This window comes from Myotis brandtii, unplaced genomic scaffold (genome assembly GCF_000412655.1).
Source record: "Myotis brandtii unplaced genomic scaffold, ASM41265v1 scaffold45, whole genome shotgun sequence".
In the NCBI taxonomy this organism is placed as follows: Eukaryota; Metazoa; Chordata; class Mammalia; order Chiroptera; family Vespertilionidae; genus Myotis; species Myotis brandtii.
Window position 1 is genome coordinate 7,387,244 of NW_005367209.1, and position 16,813 is coordinate 7,404,056.

The window sequence follows — 16,813 nt, forward strand, 5'->3', positions numbered from 1 at the left end:
GTGGGGTAGGGGGAGGGAGGATGTGTTTCTGTTTAAAGGCACCTTATCCTATATAATAAAAGGCTAATATGCAAATAGACTGAACGGCGGAACAACTGAACAACCGGTCACTATGACGTGCTCTGACCACCAGGGGGCATGTGGGCATGGTGGGCATTGGCCACGGTGGGATGGTGGAGCAGGTGAGTGAGGGCGCCAGACCAAGATGGGGCGCCAGTCGCTGTCATCTGGGCGAGCCTCTGGTGGTTATTGAAAATTCTTTGTTCCCGCATGCTGCAGTCCCGCTCGGCATTTGCACCTGCTTCCGGTGCCGGCCCCACTCTCACCCACTGCCAGCACCGGAGCTGTCACTTGCACCTGCTGCTGGTGCCCAGCGCCAGTCTTGACCACTCAGCACCATCAATGGGTGGGAGCAGTGGCTGCCAGCCCTGATTGCCCCTGAGGGTTTCTCCACCTCTCCCTACTCCTGAGGGGCGATCAGGGCAGCAGCCATTCGCATCCACTGACGGAGCTGGCCCCAATAGCTCTGTGCCTTCAGCATGTGAGCGGGGCTGCTGGCAGACAGGGGACAAGGATGGGGTGGGGGGACTGTGGCGGGAGGGGCTGGACAGGGGCATGGAGGATGGACCAAGACCCGCCCCTGACCTACCAGCATGTCTCACAGCCCACAGTTCCTTTCAAGGTGCACCAATTCATGCACTGGCCCCTAGTTTAATATATTGTTGATTCATTAACATTACACTCATGGACAACACTGTACCACAGGCCTGAATGAAGCTTAGCTAACATGCGTTTTCTCCTTAAAGCACGCCGTAGCCTCCTGTGCTTAGGAACATTAGACAGCGCTTCAGCACTAAGCTTGGGGCCATTTTAAACTGCAAAACTATCAACAAAAAAGACAAAAACGCAGAAAACGTGGCATTAAATAGACTGCAAAAAGGACACTTGTTTGTAGTACAAGAGCAGAAATAAGAAGACAGAGCATCACCTTTTCCCACTTCAGCTGGGAGCACGCATGTTAGGCCGCCCGATTTTCTTCAGTCTGCACATGAGGACTGACTTGGAATTAAAAATAAATTGCAGGCAGTAGGCCAATTTGCAAACACGGAATCCACACATACGGGGATTGACTGTGTATTTTCTGTGCCAGACTGGCACTGGGATATATTGGTCCGAGAGATAGATCTGGACTGTCCCTGGAGGGATACACAGTGAGGCTCTGTGGCTCAATCGTTATGAGCACAGCCTTTGGGATCAGCTCATGTGGGTTCATATCTTGACTTGGTCATCTAATGGCTAAACTACCTTCTGCTTGATTTCTCTGTGCTCCAAGGTACTCTTTTGTAGAGTGGGAATAACAATACCTTGTGGAGGACAACTGGCTGTCATTTGGAGCCCCAAGAACAGAGCTTTAATTATTTATTTATTTGTTGTTGTTAATCCTCACCTGAGGATATTTTTTCATTGATTTTTAGGGAGAGTGGAAGAGAGAGGAAAAGACAGAGAGAAACATCAATATGAGAGAATCATCAATTGGTTGCCACCTACACGCGCCCCGACCATGGCCCGGGCTGGGGAGGAGCCTGTAACCAAGGTACATGCCCTTGACCGGAATCAAACCTGGGACCCTTTGGTCTGCAGGCCGATGTTCTATCCACTGAGCCAAACTGGCTAGGGCCAGAGCTTTATATTCCAGATGAGCAAGGTGACACGTAAATAGATGAGTCCACAAATAACTATCATTCTGATGTAGGTTGTTAAGGCAAAGTACGTGGAGCTGAAAGAAAGTATTAAAGAGGGGCCTAGCCTGGTCTGCAGGTGATAGCAAGGCTCGCTTGAGGAGGGGGCATTTAGACTGTCTTGAATTGAATGGGGTGTCTCCAGTGGAAAGGTGGGTGGCATATCCAGCCTCAACCCAAGCATCCTCTCCCTCCATCCACTTCCATCTACTTCAGTGTTCATTCAGGTGTCGGGTGCTGTGCTGGGTGCTGCAGGCTCCATGGCCATGAAGGATACCTTCGCCCTGCCGCCGGAAGGTTGCGGTCCGGCAGAAGAGCAGGTCTATCTCAAACATCTAAGAGAAAGATTTGGGGAGTATCCTCACGGCATGGCACCTAGTTTCCGCTGACCAAGTGATCCAAGAGACCAAGGTGGAAGCTGCAATGCCTTTTATGACCAAACCTTAGAAGTTGCACTCGGTCTACCATAGGCTATCGGTCAGGGCCGCTACAGAGGTCTGCACAGGTTTAAGGGGAAGGAACACACCCCACCCCTTATGAAAATGGGTCAATGCCACATTGTAAGAAGGACATGTGCGATGAGATCTAGTGTATTGAGATGTCCATCCTATCAAATACAATCTGCCACACTTGAGAACCACTGAAGTAATGTCATCAAGTATTCCCTGCCCCAGGGTACCCGCCATGGGGCTCTTGGCTCTGTTTTATTAGGTACCTAGTGTACAGTAAGTGCTCAGTAATTCTTGGCTGGATAATTTAATAAAACTTCCTATGAACCAAGCACTTATAAAACTAAACATTTAATAAATATTAGCTCATTTAATCTTCATAAACGTGTTCCAACTTCACAGATGGGGAAACTGAGTCGCACAGCCTGTAAGTGATGGAGCTGGGAATCTGGCTTCTGAGTCTGTGCTTGTTTGGGACCTCTAGGCTATGTTGCCATGACCTTTGACCCCACAAGAGTAAAAAACCCAGAAGTCCCAGACTCTAAAAACACAACATGGGCTTGGTCCATGCACATCAGAGCAATGGCTTATCTGGCCAATGTTTGGAGAGAGCTGGCCAAAACGTTTGGCTTTCTAAAGACTCTCGAACCTTCATATAACTTTTCGGTTAGGGGAGTGGCAGATTGTTTTTTCCAAAGATGGTTGCAGTGATATCTCTGCTCCCATTGTTTCTCCTTCTGCTGAATCTGGGAGGAACTGTGGCGAAAACAGAATGGCACTTTGTGACTCCCAAGGATAAGTCATAAAAGTTGATATAGCTTCTGTCTGGCTCCTTGAGTTACTTGATCTTGGAACCCAGTGCCATGCCATGAAAAAAGCCAAATGGCCCATGGAGAAGCCCACATGGAGAGGGACCGAGACCTCCAACCCACAGACCACTGAACTCCCAGCAGCAGCTGGCACCAACTGGGCAGCCAGAGAAGTGAGCCATCTTGCAAGCAAATTCTCCAGCCCCCAGTCACGCTGCCCCACCTGACACCAAATGAAGCAGACACAAGCTGTCCCTGCTGAGCTTTGTCCAAACGGCAGGTTCATGAGAGAGAGAATGGTTGTTGTTGTAGGCCTGTAAGTGCTGGGGTGGTTTGTTACACAGCAGTAACCAACTGACACATGGAGGGAGCCCTAATAATAACTGGGATGGAATTTTCTGACAAGTCCAGTGGAATCAGAACTCAAAGTTAAATGTAATTTGATTTAAGTGGTAAATGTGACATCTTTCGCATCCAAGTTTAGGTTGTTGATTCATACACGCTGAACTTTGTAACATGAAATTCTGGTGTCTGCATAAATCTTTAGGACCCCTCTTCAATAATAACATTCACCTCTTCTTTCCAACATTTAAACTCAAAGGTGGAGGCTGGCTAAGGCTGTCCCAGGTAATGTGAAAGCCACTCTGCCCTCAACCATGATAATAAGAATAGTAAGATGAATAGCTAACATATATAATAGCTAACTTATTGTGAGTCTGACATTATCCTCTGATGTGGGTCCCTTTATCTAAGGAGCATCTCAGGAGGAAAAGAATGGGGCCTCTGAACTCTTGCCTTTTGAGGTTCACTGTTACTGGAAGTTTTTTGATAAAACGAAGTGGTCTTGATGGAGGTCTGCAGCTGTTACCACCCAAGTTTACACTCTGGCTTCTCCTTTGAAATCCAAACAATATTGTCAACCATCTACCTGAAATCTCTGTTTGCTGGTCTTCTGGACAAATCCAACCCAACATGCCGAACTCTTGATCTCCTCCCTGCCCCACCTCCAAGTCTCTCACTCTCCCCATTTTGATGGCTGGCACCCCATCTGTACTGAGGATCAGGCTCAAACCAAAGACTCTTTTTTGATTCCCTTTTGCTCTCACATCCCGTATCCAATACATCGTCAAGTTGACATGGCACCGCCTCCAAAACTTGCCCTGAATCCGTCCCACATCTCTGTTTCTGCTGCTACCTTAGGCCAACCTATTGAATCTCTCTTGTCTAGACTGTGAAAGCCTTCTAACTGGTCTCTACTTGTGAGGAATGGGCTGGTGCTAGTCTCAATACCTAGGCCTGAGATTTTTGGAAAAGGCTAGTTCTGGTTTGGCCTTGACTGGAAGCCCTAGCCTGGCATCATGATTTGGGGATAATGACTGAACACGTGAATAGGAACTTACACAGCTGACACATGTGTCCCAAGCTTGGTAGCTCCTACAGCCACCCTTGTGGTGGGTGAGCAAGAACTGTGCAGGACCCCTGTTCAGCAGTGCCCCGAGTGGCAAAAGCTGGAACAATAATGCCAGGGGACTTCCCCACTCGCTTGCCAATTCTCACAATTCTCACATTAAGACTGAAGCCTTCCCACCAAGTTCTTGGGCAGGAACAGACCTCTCAAGTCCCAGAGCTTTGATCTTAGGTGACCTTTGTTTAGTCTGAAAACACAGGCAGGAACCCCACTTACCTTGTACATAGGATTGGCTAATCTAATAATAGCAGCAGAGCTGGCAGGACCATTGGAAGCCCAGGTCTCCATTTTACTGACAGAAACCGAGACCCAGAGTTGGGAAGAAAGGGACTTCTTGTCCAAGGGCACATTGAAGCTGAAGTCTCCGAAGACAAGCCATGATCTATGTTGGGACAGGCCAGACCAGGATGCAATTTCTTTTTTTTTTAGGGGATGAATCAGGAGCAGGGGGTGAGGTTATTAAGTTGTAATTATCTCAGCCCTGGCATGCCCCAGAGGGCTTACAGGTGTGTGTGGGGGGGCTGGAGGGGGCAGAGATTAGGAGGTGAGGAGGGTTCATGTCCTGAGAATTCTGCCTTGGCTTCCCTTCTCCCTGTCACAGCCCAAACCGGCCCCCACCACCCTCTGGGCATCTGAAACCTCATCACAGGGGGGTAAGATGGGTGGGATGAATCAGAACTACCATTATCATCATCATCCCTGAATCTCAAAGACCATCTCCCTTGCAACTTCCTGCCCCGGGTCAAGTTCTCAGTGGATACTTGATCAGGGTTCCAGCTTGCACACCTCCGAGAGGCAGCTGACCCACTACCCAGATATTAAAAAGTCCTTCTTTCTGCTAGACCAAGGTCTTTTTTTCTTGCTCTATTTGTCCCCATATGTCCCCACTCTGCCCTTCTGTTACTGCCACAGGAGAAACACACCTGTCCTTTTTGTTCCTTGATGATTTTGCCGAGCAATTACCAAGAAACCCCAACCTGCCGCCCCCACCCCCACCAACTCTACACCTGTGGTCCCCGTGTGACCTGTCTCAGAGCTGCTCCTTTGGTGATCTAAGTCCTCTGTGCTCATCAGCATCACACCCCCATGACCTGGCATTTGTGTGCTGATATTCAGGCCAGGATTCTGCAGGGGGAAAGCAACTGTTCTGGTGAATACAACCAATTCTGCCCTGGTCAGCGTCCTCCCCAGCCCTCATGGGGACTGATGGGTACCGGAGAGGGGAGTTCAAGACCAGGGTCCAGACCCCTTACCAAAATAAACCCAACATCACCTCCTCCATGTGCTCAGCTCAAGTTCTGCTCTCTGAGACTCCGATCGCCCCCACTCAATCATCAAGGAAGCCAGGTTACAGTTCGTTGCTGATATGTCCCTCTCCTCCACTGGACTGTAAGCCTCCTGAAGCGAGGCCTGGGTCTCATTCTCTCCGGGTTGTTAGAGTCTGTCTCAGGTGGCTCGGGACCCAGGGCATAGTAGATGCTCAGTGAACATTTATTGGATGAATGAATGAACGCCCTTCCCTGTCCCTTGGCTGGGATGAGGGTGTGAAAAGGGGAGCTGATGCTTACCAGGTTCCAGGCATGCCCTCAAGGATCAGTGCTCACACCGCAGCCACCTCACCCACCCCACCCACCCATAATCCCTCTCCCTCTCAAACTGTCACATTCCGAAACCTGCCCTTCCTTCCTGACTTCCTGCCTCCCACAGTCATGGGTGGGTCCAGGAGTGGCAGAGTGTGTGGCCTTGGGTCCAGGCAGACCAACCTGCTGCTGGCTCCCTGTGGGGCTCAGGCTAAGTGGCTTCTCTCTAAACCTCAGTTTTCTTATCTATGAAATGACCCAGGATTCTTAGGGTTTGGATAGTCTGTGGTTTGCTGAATCAAGTGCCTCTGATTCTCCCAGGACTCCTCTCAGCCTCTCCCCACAACACCTGCCTCCCCTCCAGACTCTGCTGACTCTTTCACTCAGCACCTTGGTGGGCGCCAGGGAAGGGCTGGAGGAGACAATGTCTGGGCCCCTCTGGTTGACAGCTCACCTGAGGCCCTGAGGACAGAATAGATGACATGTTGTTTCTCCTTGGGCTCCCACCTTGGGATATGCGGGGTGAACTCCCAGCCCTGCGCTCAAGGACCCCAGGCCTGAGGCTGTGCCCACCTGACATGGGGAGAGAGGGATGCCGTGAAAGCATTCTCTCCACCTACCTTGTCACCCCAAAGCCTCTCGGCCCCCCTAGCTTTGCTGCCCTCTGTCCTGTCTCTCTCCCACCTTCCTCGCTTGGCCTTCCTTTCCACTCTGCATAGCAAGCAGGAGCCCGAATTCAGAGGCACACATTTGCAGACTTTGCTGCTTGTTGGCTGTGTGACCTGAGGCAGGTGACTAAACCTCTCTGAATCTTAGTCTCCTGGTGAAAATGGGGGTGATGAGAGTAGCTGCCTCCTTGAGTTGTGAGGATTAAACGAAATAATTTATATAGAGTACTCAGAACGGTAGGGTGCCTATTATGTACTCAGAAAATGCACGTTTATTAATCATATTATCATCATCACTATTTGCCCAAGAACTCCTGGCTGCCATTCCAGTGTTCTGCCAATCACTGCTATCCCGAACCTTCCACTGATTGGCTGTGTGGCTCTGGATAAGTTAATGGACCTCTGAGGTTCAGCTTTCCTTCCCTGAAAAGTGGAAATAATAATTCCTCCCTCACAGAGTTTTGGGGAGGTTGAGGTAATGACTATACATAGGGTAATGAGAAAATAGATCACCGAAACCTGGAAATTCTAGAGTGAAAGGAGACGCCATTAATGAACCCTCCAGCACAGCAAGCTCCAAGCAGAGTGAGTGGGCTCCTTACTCACGAGGTACTTAGCACAGTGCTGGGTCTGCAGTGACGAGGTCAATAGATGGGGTTTTTTCCATTGTCGCTCCTCGTCTCTCCAAATCTCCTCCCTCTCTTTGGTTCTCCCCTCCTTATTTTTTTTAAAACTCTCCCCTCTCAACCTCTTGCCTAAAGTACTGATTGGCCCTAACAGCCTCAGAACACTTTTAGCTCATCCAGTTCAATCCATCCTGTGACATTACTATGGAGAAGCCGAGTGGGGCTCAGCCAAGGGAACAGACTCGTCCAGTTGCACAGCAGTCAGCATGTCAATCTCCCTGCTCAGGAGCCACCGAACCCACCACCTTCAGTCTGGCATTCAAGGTCCCTCACAGTCTGGCCCTGCCTACTGCTCCCTCCATCCTCCAATCCCTGCCAACCTCGTCTCTCCAGCTCACTTGCTCAGCAGCTGCTCCTAGAGATCAGCCTAAGAAAGAGTCCTAGTTGGAGGGAAGGCCCTATGTGCGGAAGATTGCCTCTCACCCCCAGCTCACCCCAGCTGTTCCTCCTCCTGCCCTCGAGTGACACCAAAGAGCTGATGATGCTCTTCTCCCCAGATCTCTGTTCCAGCCTGGGAATGGCACCCAGTGGGACTGAACCCAGGAGGCTTTGCTGAAGCGAGCAACATCTCCCAGACTCTAGACTCCATGTAATTGGTTTCTAATGGGCCCTATTATGACCCTATCCTTAATGTGCATCATGGGCACCTGACCTCCGCAGCTAAATGGTTAATTGAGGAGGTGCCTGGGGCCACTGCCCAATCTCCCTTTTCTTCCTGGTTCTGTTGGAAGCTGCTGGTCTCTCTCTCTTACCAGTAGGCAGTGGCTCACCAACTCCAACCCAATGTCCCAGCCAGAGTCAACCCCACAGAAAGTATTATTGATTCTTAGAATTTCTGAACCAAAAGATCATGGTAATTCAACTATAGCAAAAGGGTCTCATTTGAATGACTAACACTGATCAAGTGTAGGGACTACTTGAACTATTTGAGGAGAATGCCAGGCCACGTCCAGGCTCATCTAGTGATGCCTGCATGGACCGTGTGAGGGAGGGGAGAGGAAGAGCAGCAGGCAGGCCACATACTTTCCATCCAGGATCCCATGTCTGTCATCCATACACAGATTGCATAGTCGGCTTGGTCTACTTCTCTGAGAGGGAGGTCCCCAAGAAGCCAGGAAGTCCCAGAAGACTGGGGAATTGAATTCAGTCTAATTAATAGTCCGTTTATATCCTAGGTATGATGGATCTAACCCTGATGTTTTACAGAGGAAGAAATCGAGGTTCAGAGAGAAGAATGGTCACCCAGCAAATGAACAGACCTGACATTGGAACCTTTGGTTAAGTTTAAGGCTGATAGGGAAGAGGACTTCTAGGTGAGCCCTGAAAAGCAGATCCTGAAAGAAGCAAAGCCAGTCCTCTGCAAAGCAGGCCTAATCACAAAACTGTGGTATGGGGAGTGAGCTGGGTGGTAGGGCCTGGTCCTCAGGGAGCTGACCCATCCCAAGGGCCAGAATGGCCCCGGATGCCAGTAATGAGCCAGGATGGCCTTACTCTGCTGGGGGAGGGTAAGAAGAGGAAGTTCAAATGTCAAGAGAATTAAAATACCTGCCTTTGAAAGCCAAAAAATAAACAAGAGTTGACTCACATAATTGTCACATGATGCTGAACGATTGAAAACAAGAGTCATAGAATTAGAAACATCCTTTAAAGACCTATGGGAGTAAGACCCCTTCTCTGCTGACCTGCTCATCACTGAACCCCAGCTCCTACCACAGAGTTGATGTAAAATATGTAATTGTTAATTAATGGACAAACCCCCATGGTGGGAGGGGAATTTGCCCCTCACTATATGGGGGCAAGAGGGGGAGGCACATTTTCTAAGTGTGCTGTCCACACACTTGGTCTCATCAACTCCTCACAGCAGGCCTATGAGATGATTTGATTATAATCCCCATTTTGCAGGTAGGAAAATGGAGGCACCGAGGGCAAATTCTCTTGAGAGTTCAAGGTCGCATAACTCTTTTCACTTTACGCAGAACTGCTCTTGCCCTGGGGTCCTCAGGGTGGGAATTAGAAGAGGATGTAACTCATGGGGCCTCTTCTCCACAGACAGCCTACAATTCCCAACTCTGCCCAGAACTGTTTCTGGATCCATGAGAAGATCTTGCTTCTTCTACTCTTCCCTTTTTTCTCCCCCTCCTCCAGTCCAGCAATACGTGTGGGGAAGGCCCGGCCCCAGCCAAGGAAGGGCTCTGCCATGGACTTTCTGTCTCTGGGCCCCCACGCTCTCATGAACATGAAGGAACAGCTCAGGGCTCATGCAGCTCTACAGTCCTAAGAATCAACGGTCAAAGTTTCATTCCACAAACCCCCTTTCCTGAAGCTCCTCTCGGGGGCCTTTGTGCCCCTAGGCCAGTGGTCGGCAAACTGCGGCTCACGAGCCACATGCGGTTCTTTGGCCCCTTGAGTGTGGCTCTTCCACAAAATACCATGTGCGGGAGCGCACGTACAGTGCGATTGAAACTTCGTGGCCCATGCGCAGAAGTAAGAGCTGCATGTGGCTCATGAGCCGCAGTTATCCGACCACTACCCAAGGCCCACAGGCCCTGCCCACTCACCTGCCATGCCAGGGCCGGCGACTCCTTGCTTCCCCTGCACCTCGCTGTGTGGACGTCAGGACGGCGTGCGGGAGCAGCCAGCCAGACCCAGGTGAACAAGGCACAGCTTGGCACACTCCTGAGCAGGACAGTCAGAATTCAAGAGGAGGCGTGGTCCTTTTCACCCCAGCAGCAACACCTACGAGACATCTAGTCACCCAATAATTGCCCTGGTTAGTACCTCGAAGGTGTCCAGCATGGGAGTGGCTTCAGCCAAGAGGCTTTCCAAATTCTGTGGCAGAAACTGAGGCCCAGAAAGATCACAAGCCTGGCAAGGAGCAGCGGAGGAAGGAGAGGAAAGAGGAGGGAACGAGGTTTACGGTCAGCCTTTCCTGCCCCTCACAACAGCCCTCAGACAAGAAAACGGAGGCTCAGAAAGGGGACCCTAAAGGAACCTGGTTACAAGAGGCAGAGCCGGGCCTAGGACCCTGGCTCATGGCATCCAGTCTGGGGCTGTCTTCTCCCCTACTGGGTGAGACGAGAAAGTTCCAGGGACCACCACTCTTCTCTCTTCTGTGTGCACTCCAGAGGCATCTTGAGGGGCAAAGGCCCACAACCCTCTTCCGGGGACCTGCCCTCACCATGCCCCTCCCGGCCACACACCTGTACACACCCACCCGCAGGCTCAGCCTTCATGGAGCAGCCCTGAGTTTCAGAGACCCACACAGACCTGGATTTGAAGACCAGCTCCTGCCCCTGGTCACCCTGGAACTCCAGCTAGGTCTGTGGTCCTCCCTGGGCCTTAGTAAAAGATGACAGTGACCTCTCTTTGTGGGGCATAAAGAGAGTGACTGAGATAACTCAAGGACATGGCCTGGGTGCTTAGGGAACCTGGCTTGCCTATCCCTCCCCTCTGTACTTCGGGAGTTGAACCATTCCTGAACTTGTCCCTCTGCCTGGGTCAGATCTACCCTGGAACTTGGGAGGAGGCCCTCAGCCTGATGTTTTGCAGTGTCTTCTGTCTTTTGGACTTCTTGCAGGGCCTCCCTGTGACAACCCAACTGCCAGGAGTGATATCAGCCGAGGCTCTTGGGAGGAGGTGAAGGAGAAAAAGAGGGGAGTGGTTCTCTGGTTCGAGGATGAGGCTAATCTACCCTGAGTTGTGAGTGGGCTCCAGCCTGGAACTAAGCAGCCACAGGTACCCTGTGACCTTGGGCAAGACCTCTCCCCTCTCCAACCCAGCTTCTCCACCTGTAGACTAGAGGGACTGAACCAAAGTGTTCTTCAGGGTCATTCTAGCTCAATGTCTAAGATTCCAGGGTTCAAAGACTCAGGACTTCAAAGCTCCTAAAGTCTTATGAGCCATGAAATAGAATTTTATTTTCATGGGAGCTGGGAGGGAAGTTTCTCTTTGTTGGGAAGGGCCTTGAGGGGATGACTTGGGCCATCAGAAGCTGGGCGGAGCTGGGCCAGCCAGGAAAGGGGAAGTGGGAGGGGGTGGAGTCCTGAGACAGGGCAGGAGGGTCGGGCAGTGGTCTGTGTGCTGTGGCTCTCTGTGAGCGCCCACGCCCTGGGGAAAGCATACCAACCTCAGTGTTTGATGTGGCTGGATTTCTTATGGAAAGTGGCGAAGGGGTTGAGTTGTGCTTGTCAGTGTGACACAGGGCCAACAGCTTTAATCGACAGACCTGGGCTCGACCAAAGCTGCTCTTCTGCCTGTGCAGGGTCAGGCTCCTCCCCACTAATGATGGTTATTCAGGGACCTTTTATCTTTCATTTTGGGTTTGCCTGGACTGGGGCTCCCAGAACACGGGCCATTCCAAAGCACCTCCGCCATCAACAGCCCAAACAATTCATTCTCAGCTTTAGGGGACAGCAGTGGAGCCTGGCTGTAGAGGCCTGGGATGAGGGCTAAGAAAGTGGGCTCTGTTATCTCTGGGACAACTGGCTGTGTGACTCTCCACAAGTCAGTTACCTTCTCTGGGCCTTGGAGCCCTCCTCTGTGAAAGGAGGGTGGGTGCTGTGTCTTACCAGTCCCAACATTCTCTGATTCTAAATGATCAGGCTGGAGATGGCAGACAGGATCCAAAGACCAAAGACGGGGGCTGCTCAGTACAGACCAACGTCACCTGGACCAATGCCTCGCATACAGTGGGTGCTTCACAAACTAAAATCCTTGCCTGTGGAATAAACAGATGCTTTAAAGATAGTTTAATTGTCTTTATGACTGTAAAGATAATACATACTCATGTAGAAGCAACACAGATAAAGCATACATACATATGTAAATCATTTTACATAATAAGTCCCTTTGTATGAAGAAGAGGATTTGTAACTTGACCTTTTCCTTAACCACATACTGTGCTTAGATTGTGCTCTATTTCAAATCACAGGGTAGAGACTCACGTCATCACTGGGGGCAGCTTGTGTGAATTTACATAATTTAGCTAACCCTTCTCCAATCAGTAGGAGTTTGGGTTGTTTCCAGTTTTTTTGTCCTTATAAAGAAATGTAATGTGGCCTGGCTGGTGTGGCTCAGTTGGTCGGGCGTTGTCCTGTGCACCAAAAGGTTGCTGGTTGGATTCCTGGTCAGGGCACATGCCCAGGATTGTGGGCTCAATCCCCATGGGGGGCGTGCAGGAGGCAGCTGGTCGATGTTCCTCTCACAAGCATGGTTGTTTCTCTCTCGCTCCCTCTAAAATCAATAAAAGAAAAAGAAAAGAAAAGAAAAGAAAAGTAATGCTATTTTCACAGGCATTTTTGTGTACTTCCTATTTCAGGCTCCTCAGTTGAAGCTACCATGGGCTTCAGACCTGCCTGTCCTCCCACCTGCTCCCTGGACATGATGGAGAGGAGGCCATGCTGCAGTGCCCTGTCCTTTTGGGGGGTGAGTACAGAAAAAACAGGGCAGAGGCAGACCTCCATGAGTGTGAGGTCCACAGACCAGCAGCACCAGCACTGGTTAGAAGTGCCGGCTCCTGGGCCGACCGCAGATCCCTGCACCAGAATCTGCATTTTAACACTGAATCTCATGCACACTGAAGTTTGAGAGCAGCTGTTCTCAAAGGGAGGCCCAGGGTCCTTAAGAATCTGTGAGGTCAAAACGAGTCATAATACTCTTAGGGTTTTTGGGGACCTATTTCAACTCATTCTCTCATGAGTAAACAGTGGAGTTTTCCAGAGGCTACATGATATATGATGTTGCAAAAATTTTAATGCAAAAGCAGATAGGAGAATACAGCTGTTTTTCTATTAAGCCTTCTGTATAGTTAATGGCATTTGTTTAAAAAAAGTAAAATGATGTCACTCTTATTAATATTATTTTTAGTTTTGGAAAATATAATTGTATTTTTCATAAATACGTGTTACTATGGGTTTATTAGTTTTTTTAAAAATATGTTTGTTTTTTATTGATTTTAGAGAAAGAGAGAGGAAGGGAGAGGGAGAGCAAAAAACACTCGGTTGGCTGCCTCCTGCACACCCCTACCAGGGATCAAGCCCGTAACCCAGGCATGTGCCCTGACTGGGAATTGAACCAGTGACCGCTCTGCGAATGGGACGATGCTCAACCAACTGAGCCGCACCGGCTGGGGTGGGCTTATTAGTTTTTAAATGAGTTAATCAATAAACATTTTGTAAGTTTATGAGTGTTAATTTCCAAATGGGTAAATATTCATAGATATAAGCCACATAAGCAAGCACTCTTTGAGATTCTCAATCATTTTTATGGGTGTAAAGAGGTCCTGAGACCAAAATGTTTGAGAACTGCTGGTCTAGAATATGCTTCCCCTTTAGCATTCTAGTTCTGTCCCTCAAGAGGAAATCATAAGCTGAAAATCACAGGAGCGGGGGCCTGAGGCTGTGGCCTCCAGTAAAGGTGGGCCACGGGCCAGAAAAATCCAGGGGCAGGGGGAAGCCACAGGCCTGGTGCCACCTATGGGTGAATCCCAAGGTCTGAGCAGCTGGCTAGATGTACTAGTATGTGTGCTTCGACTGGGAGTCACGCACATTGTCTCAGGAATTCATCCTCACAGGACAATGAGTCAGAAGGACCCACCAGACCTAGATCTGGACTGGTCTGGTGGCAGGCCGTCTCTTTTCTTCTCTGGGCCTCGGTCAACCAGGCTGTAAAATGGGTGATACTGCTTCCCTCCACCCTTGGGCCAAGTCATAGGACAACAAATAAAAGACTGTGAGGCTCTAACTCATCGCCACATCACCTCATCTTCAGAATAATAACCACGGTGGCATAGACAGTCAGAGTTCAAACTCTGGGAGGGAATTGCTTGCCCAGCCAGAAGGCAAGTTGAATTTGTACCATTGTCAGCAAACCTTGTCATTTGCCACTGTCTGCAGGCCAGAAGCTGCGGGGCAAGCCAGCAGGTTAGAGATGGCCTCACCCTGTCCCCCGTGTCCAGGTGTTGCCCTTTTCATCCATCTACCCATCTATCAAACATCATCAGGACCTAGAAGCTGTCAGGAAGCTACAAAGTACTCAGAGCTTACTGTATTCTTGCTATGGGTGGTCCAGATCCACTGATCTACTTATAATTCCTTCTTCATTCATTCACTCCATCCAAAATTAATTCAACAAATATTTCTTTATGCCCACGAATGGGCAGATCACTACAAAGACATCATTAGTTGTGACACTTTTTAAAAAATATATATTTTTATTGATTTCAGAGAGGAAGGGAGAGAGAGATAGAAACATCAAGGATGAGAGGGAATCATTGATCAGCTGCCTTGTGCACACCCCCCACTGGGAATCGAGCCCGCAAGCCTGGCATTTGCCCTTAACTGGAATCGAACCCGGGATCTTTCAGTCCGCAGGCTGACGCACTATCCACTGAGCAAAAAACAGCTAAGGCTGTGACACTTTTTCTATCAATGTCTAGATATTGTGGGGGAGCAAAATTTGCCATCCCAAAATGTGCCACTATGGCATATTGATTATTTTGAGTTAAAGTTACTTGAGAAACAGCTGGTGCAAGAAGGACCCTCTGACCCTCCCCTCTGTCTCCCTGAAAACAAGAAGCAAGTCTTTCCCGTGAAAGGCGCGCTTCTTGCACCGGGAGGTGGGAGGCACCTTCATCACCAGAGGTGGGAAATTCGGGCTGAGAAGGCTGAGTAAGCAAACGCTGCTTAGTTTCTTCACTGAATGGGACCCAAGCCTAAGTTCCTTTGTCTTGTTGGTTCTTCACAAATTTATGGTTTCTTTGTTTAAAAGAATAAAAGCTGCCTGCTTTGGTAATTTTTTTTTAGGTCCTATATCTATGAGGCCTCCATATGTATGAAATTAAACTTGATTTTCTCCTATTAATCTGTCTCACATCTATTTAGTTATTAAACCAGTCAGAAGAACCTAGAAGGGTAGACAGTATTTCTAAAGGACTGAGTGCTAATCATAAGATCATGGAATGCTTCCCCTCCCCCTACACCTTACCACCATATCACTTAGAGGCCTATTTATGGAGCTCCTTTTATCCAACCCAGCTTTCAATAAAAAAATCAAAAGACATAATAAAAGGCAAAATCACAGTTTGAAGAGACAGAGAAAACACCAGAACCAGACTCAGATATAGCAGAAATGTTGGAATTGTACTGGGAATTTAACATAATTATGATTAATATGCTAAGAGCTTTAATGGAAAAAGTAGACAATATGCAAAAGCAGATAGGTAACCTTAGAAGATTATGTAAGGAAAGGGATGGAAATCCTAAGAATGAATAAAAAAGTAATTGTGTGGCTTCCACCTATGAAGCAGGAGGTCACAGTTCGATTCCCAATTTCGGGCTGGATCCCCAGTAGGTGGCATGCAGGAGGCGGTCAATTAATAATTCTCATCATTGATGTTTCTACCTCTCTCTCCCTCTCCCTTCCTATGTGAAATTTTTATTAAAAAATTATTTTTTTTAAAAAGAAAAAGAAAGAGTAGAAATACTGTAACAGAAATGAAGAATGTTTTTGATGGGCTCATTAGTAGACTGAACATGGCTAAGAAAACAATCAGTGAGCCTGAGGATATGTCAATAAACACTTCCAGGCAGAGGGGAAAATGGCAAATACTAGGTGTACCGGTTAATAATGCGGATTTTTTCCACTAGATGGAGTTACACATATGTTGATATATATGCAATTTGATATGTATGCTATTTTGTTGTATTGACAACAAGCTTCAAAACTTCAGATGTCAAATTTTCTGAAGGTGTTAACATCATAGATTTTTTTTACGCTTAAAAATGTCGAATTGTGTGCCAAAAAAAGAGCATTTGCGGGAAGTTTTAATTCATTACTTCATTTTGAAGAAAAGAGCTGCTGAAAGTTATTGTATACTTCGGGAAGCTTATGGTGAACATGCTCCACCTCAGGATACTTGTGAACGCTGGCTTAAATGCTTTAAAAGTGATGATTTCGATGTGAAAGACAAAGAACATCCAGGTCAACCGAAAAAGTTCGAAGACCAACAATTACAAGCATTATTGGATGAAGATGTGTGTCAAACGCAAAAACAACTTGCAGAAAGATAAAACGTTGCTCAGCAAACAATTTCTGATCATTTACAAGCAATGGGAAAGATTTTAAAGGAAGGAAAATAGGTGCCACATCAATTGAACAAAAGACAAATGGAAAACCGATGAACTATTAACCGGTTAATAATACGAATCAAGCATTAACTGGTTAAAAAATGCTGATCAAGCATTAACCGGTTAAAAATTCAGATCAACCATTAACCGGTTAATGGTGCGGATTTTGTAATCAAAGAAAACACGGTAATTTCAAGAGAAACATCAAAAGTGTTTATTCAAAGTAATGTCCATCCCTAGCTACACATTTCCCCATCTTTCAGGTAATTTGTGGATACTGTCCCAATAG

General features: G+C 48.3%; 1 protein-coding gene across 1 annotated transcript in view; it reads right to left on the bottom strand.

The window, feature by feature from the left end:
- The window catches only part of TGM6 (transglutaminase 6), a 53,508-nt gene that overhangs the window by 15,902 nt on the left and 20,793 nt on the right, over window positions 1-16,813 (bottom strand). Inside the window, exon 2 of the mRNA XM_005874763.1 lies at window positions 2,017-2,074. Within this exon, the coding sequence (XP_005874825.1) occupies window positions 2,017-2,074 (58 nt within the window). The remainder of the gene's footprint in view (window positions 1-2,016; window positions 2,075-16,813) is intronic.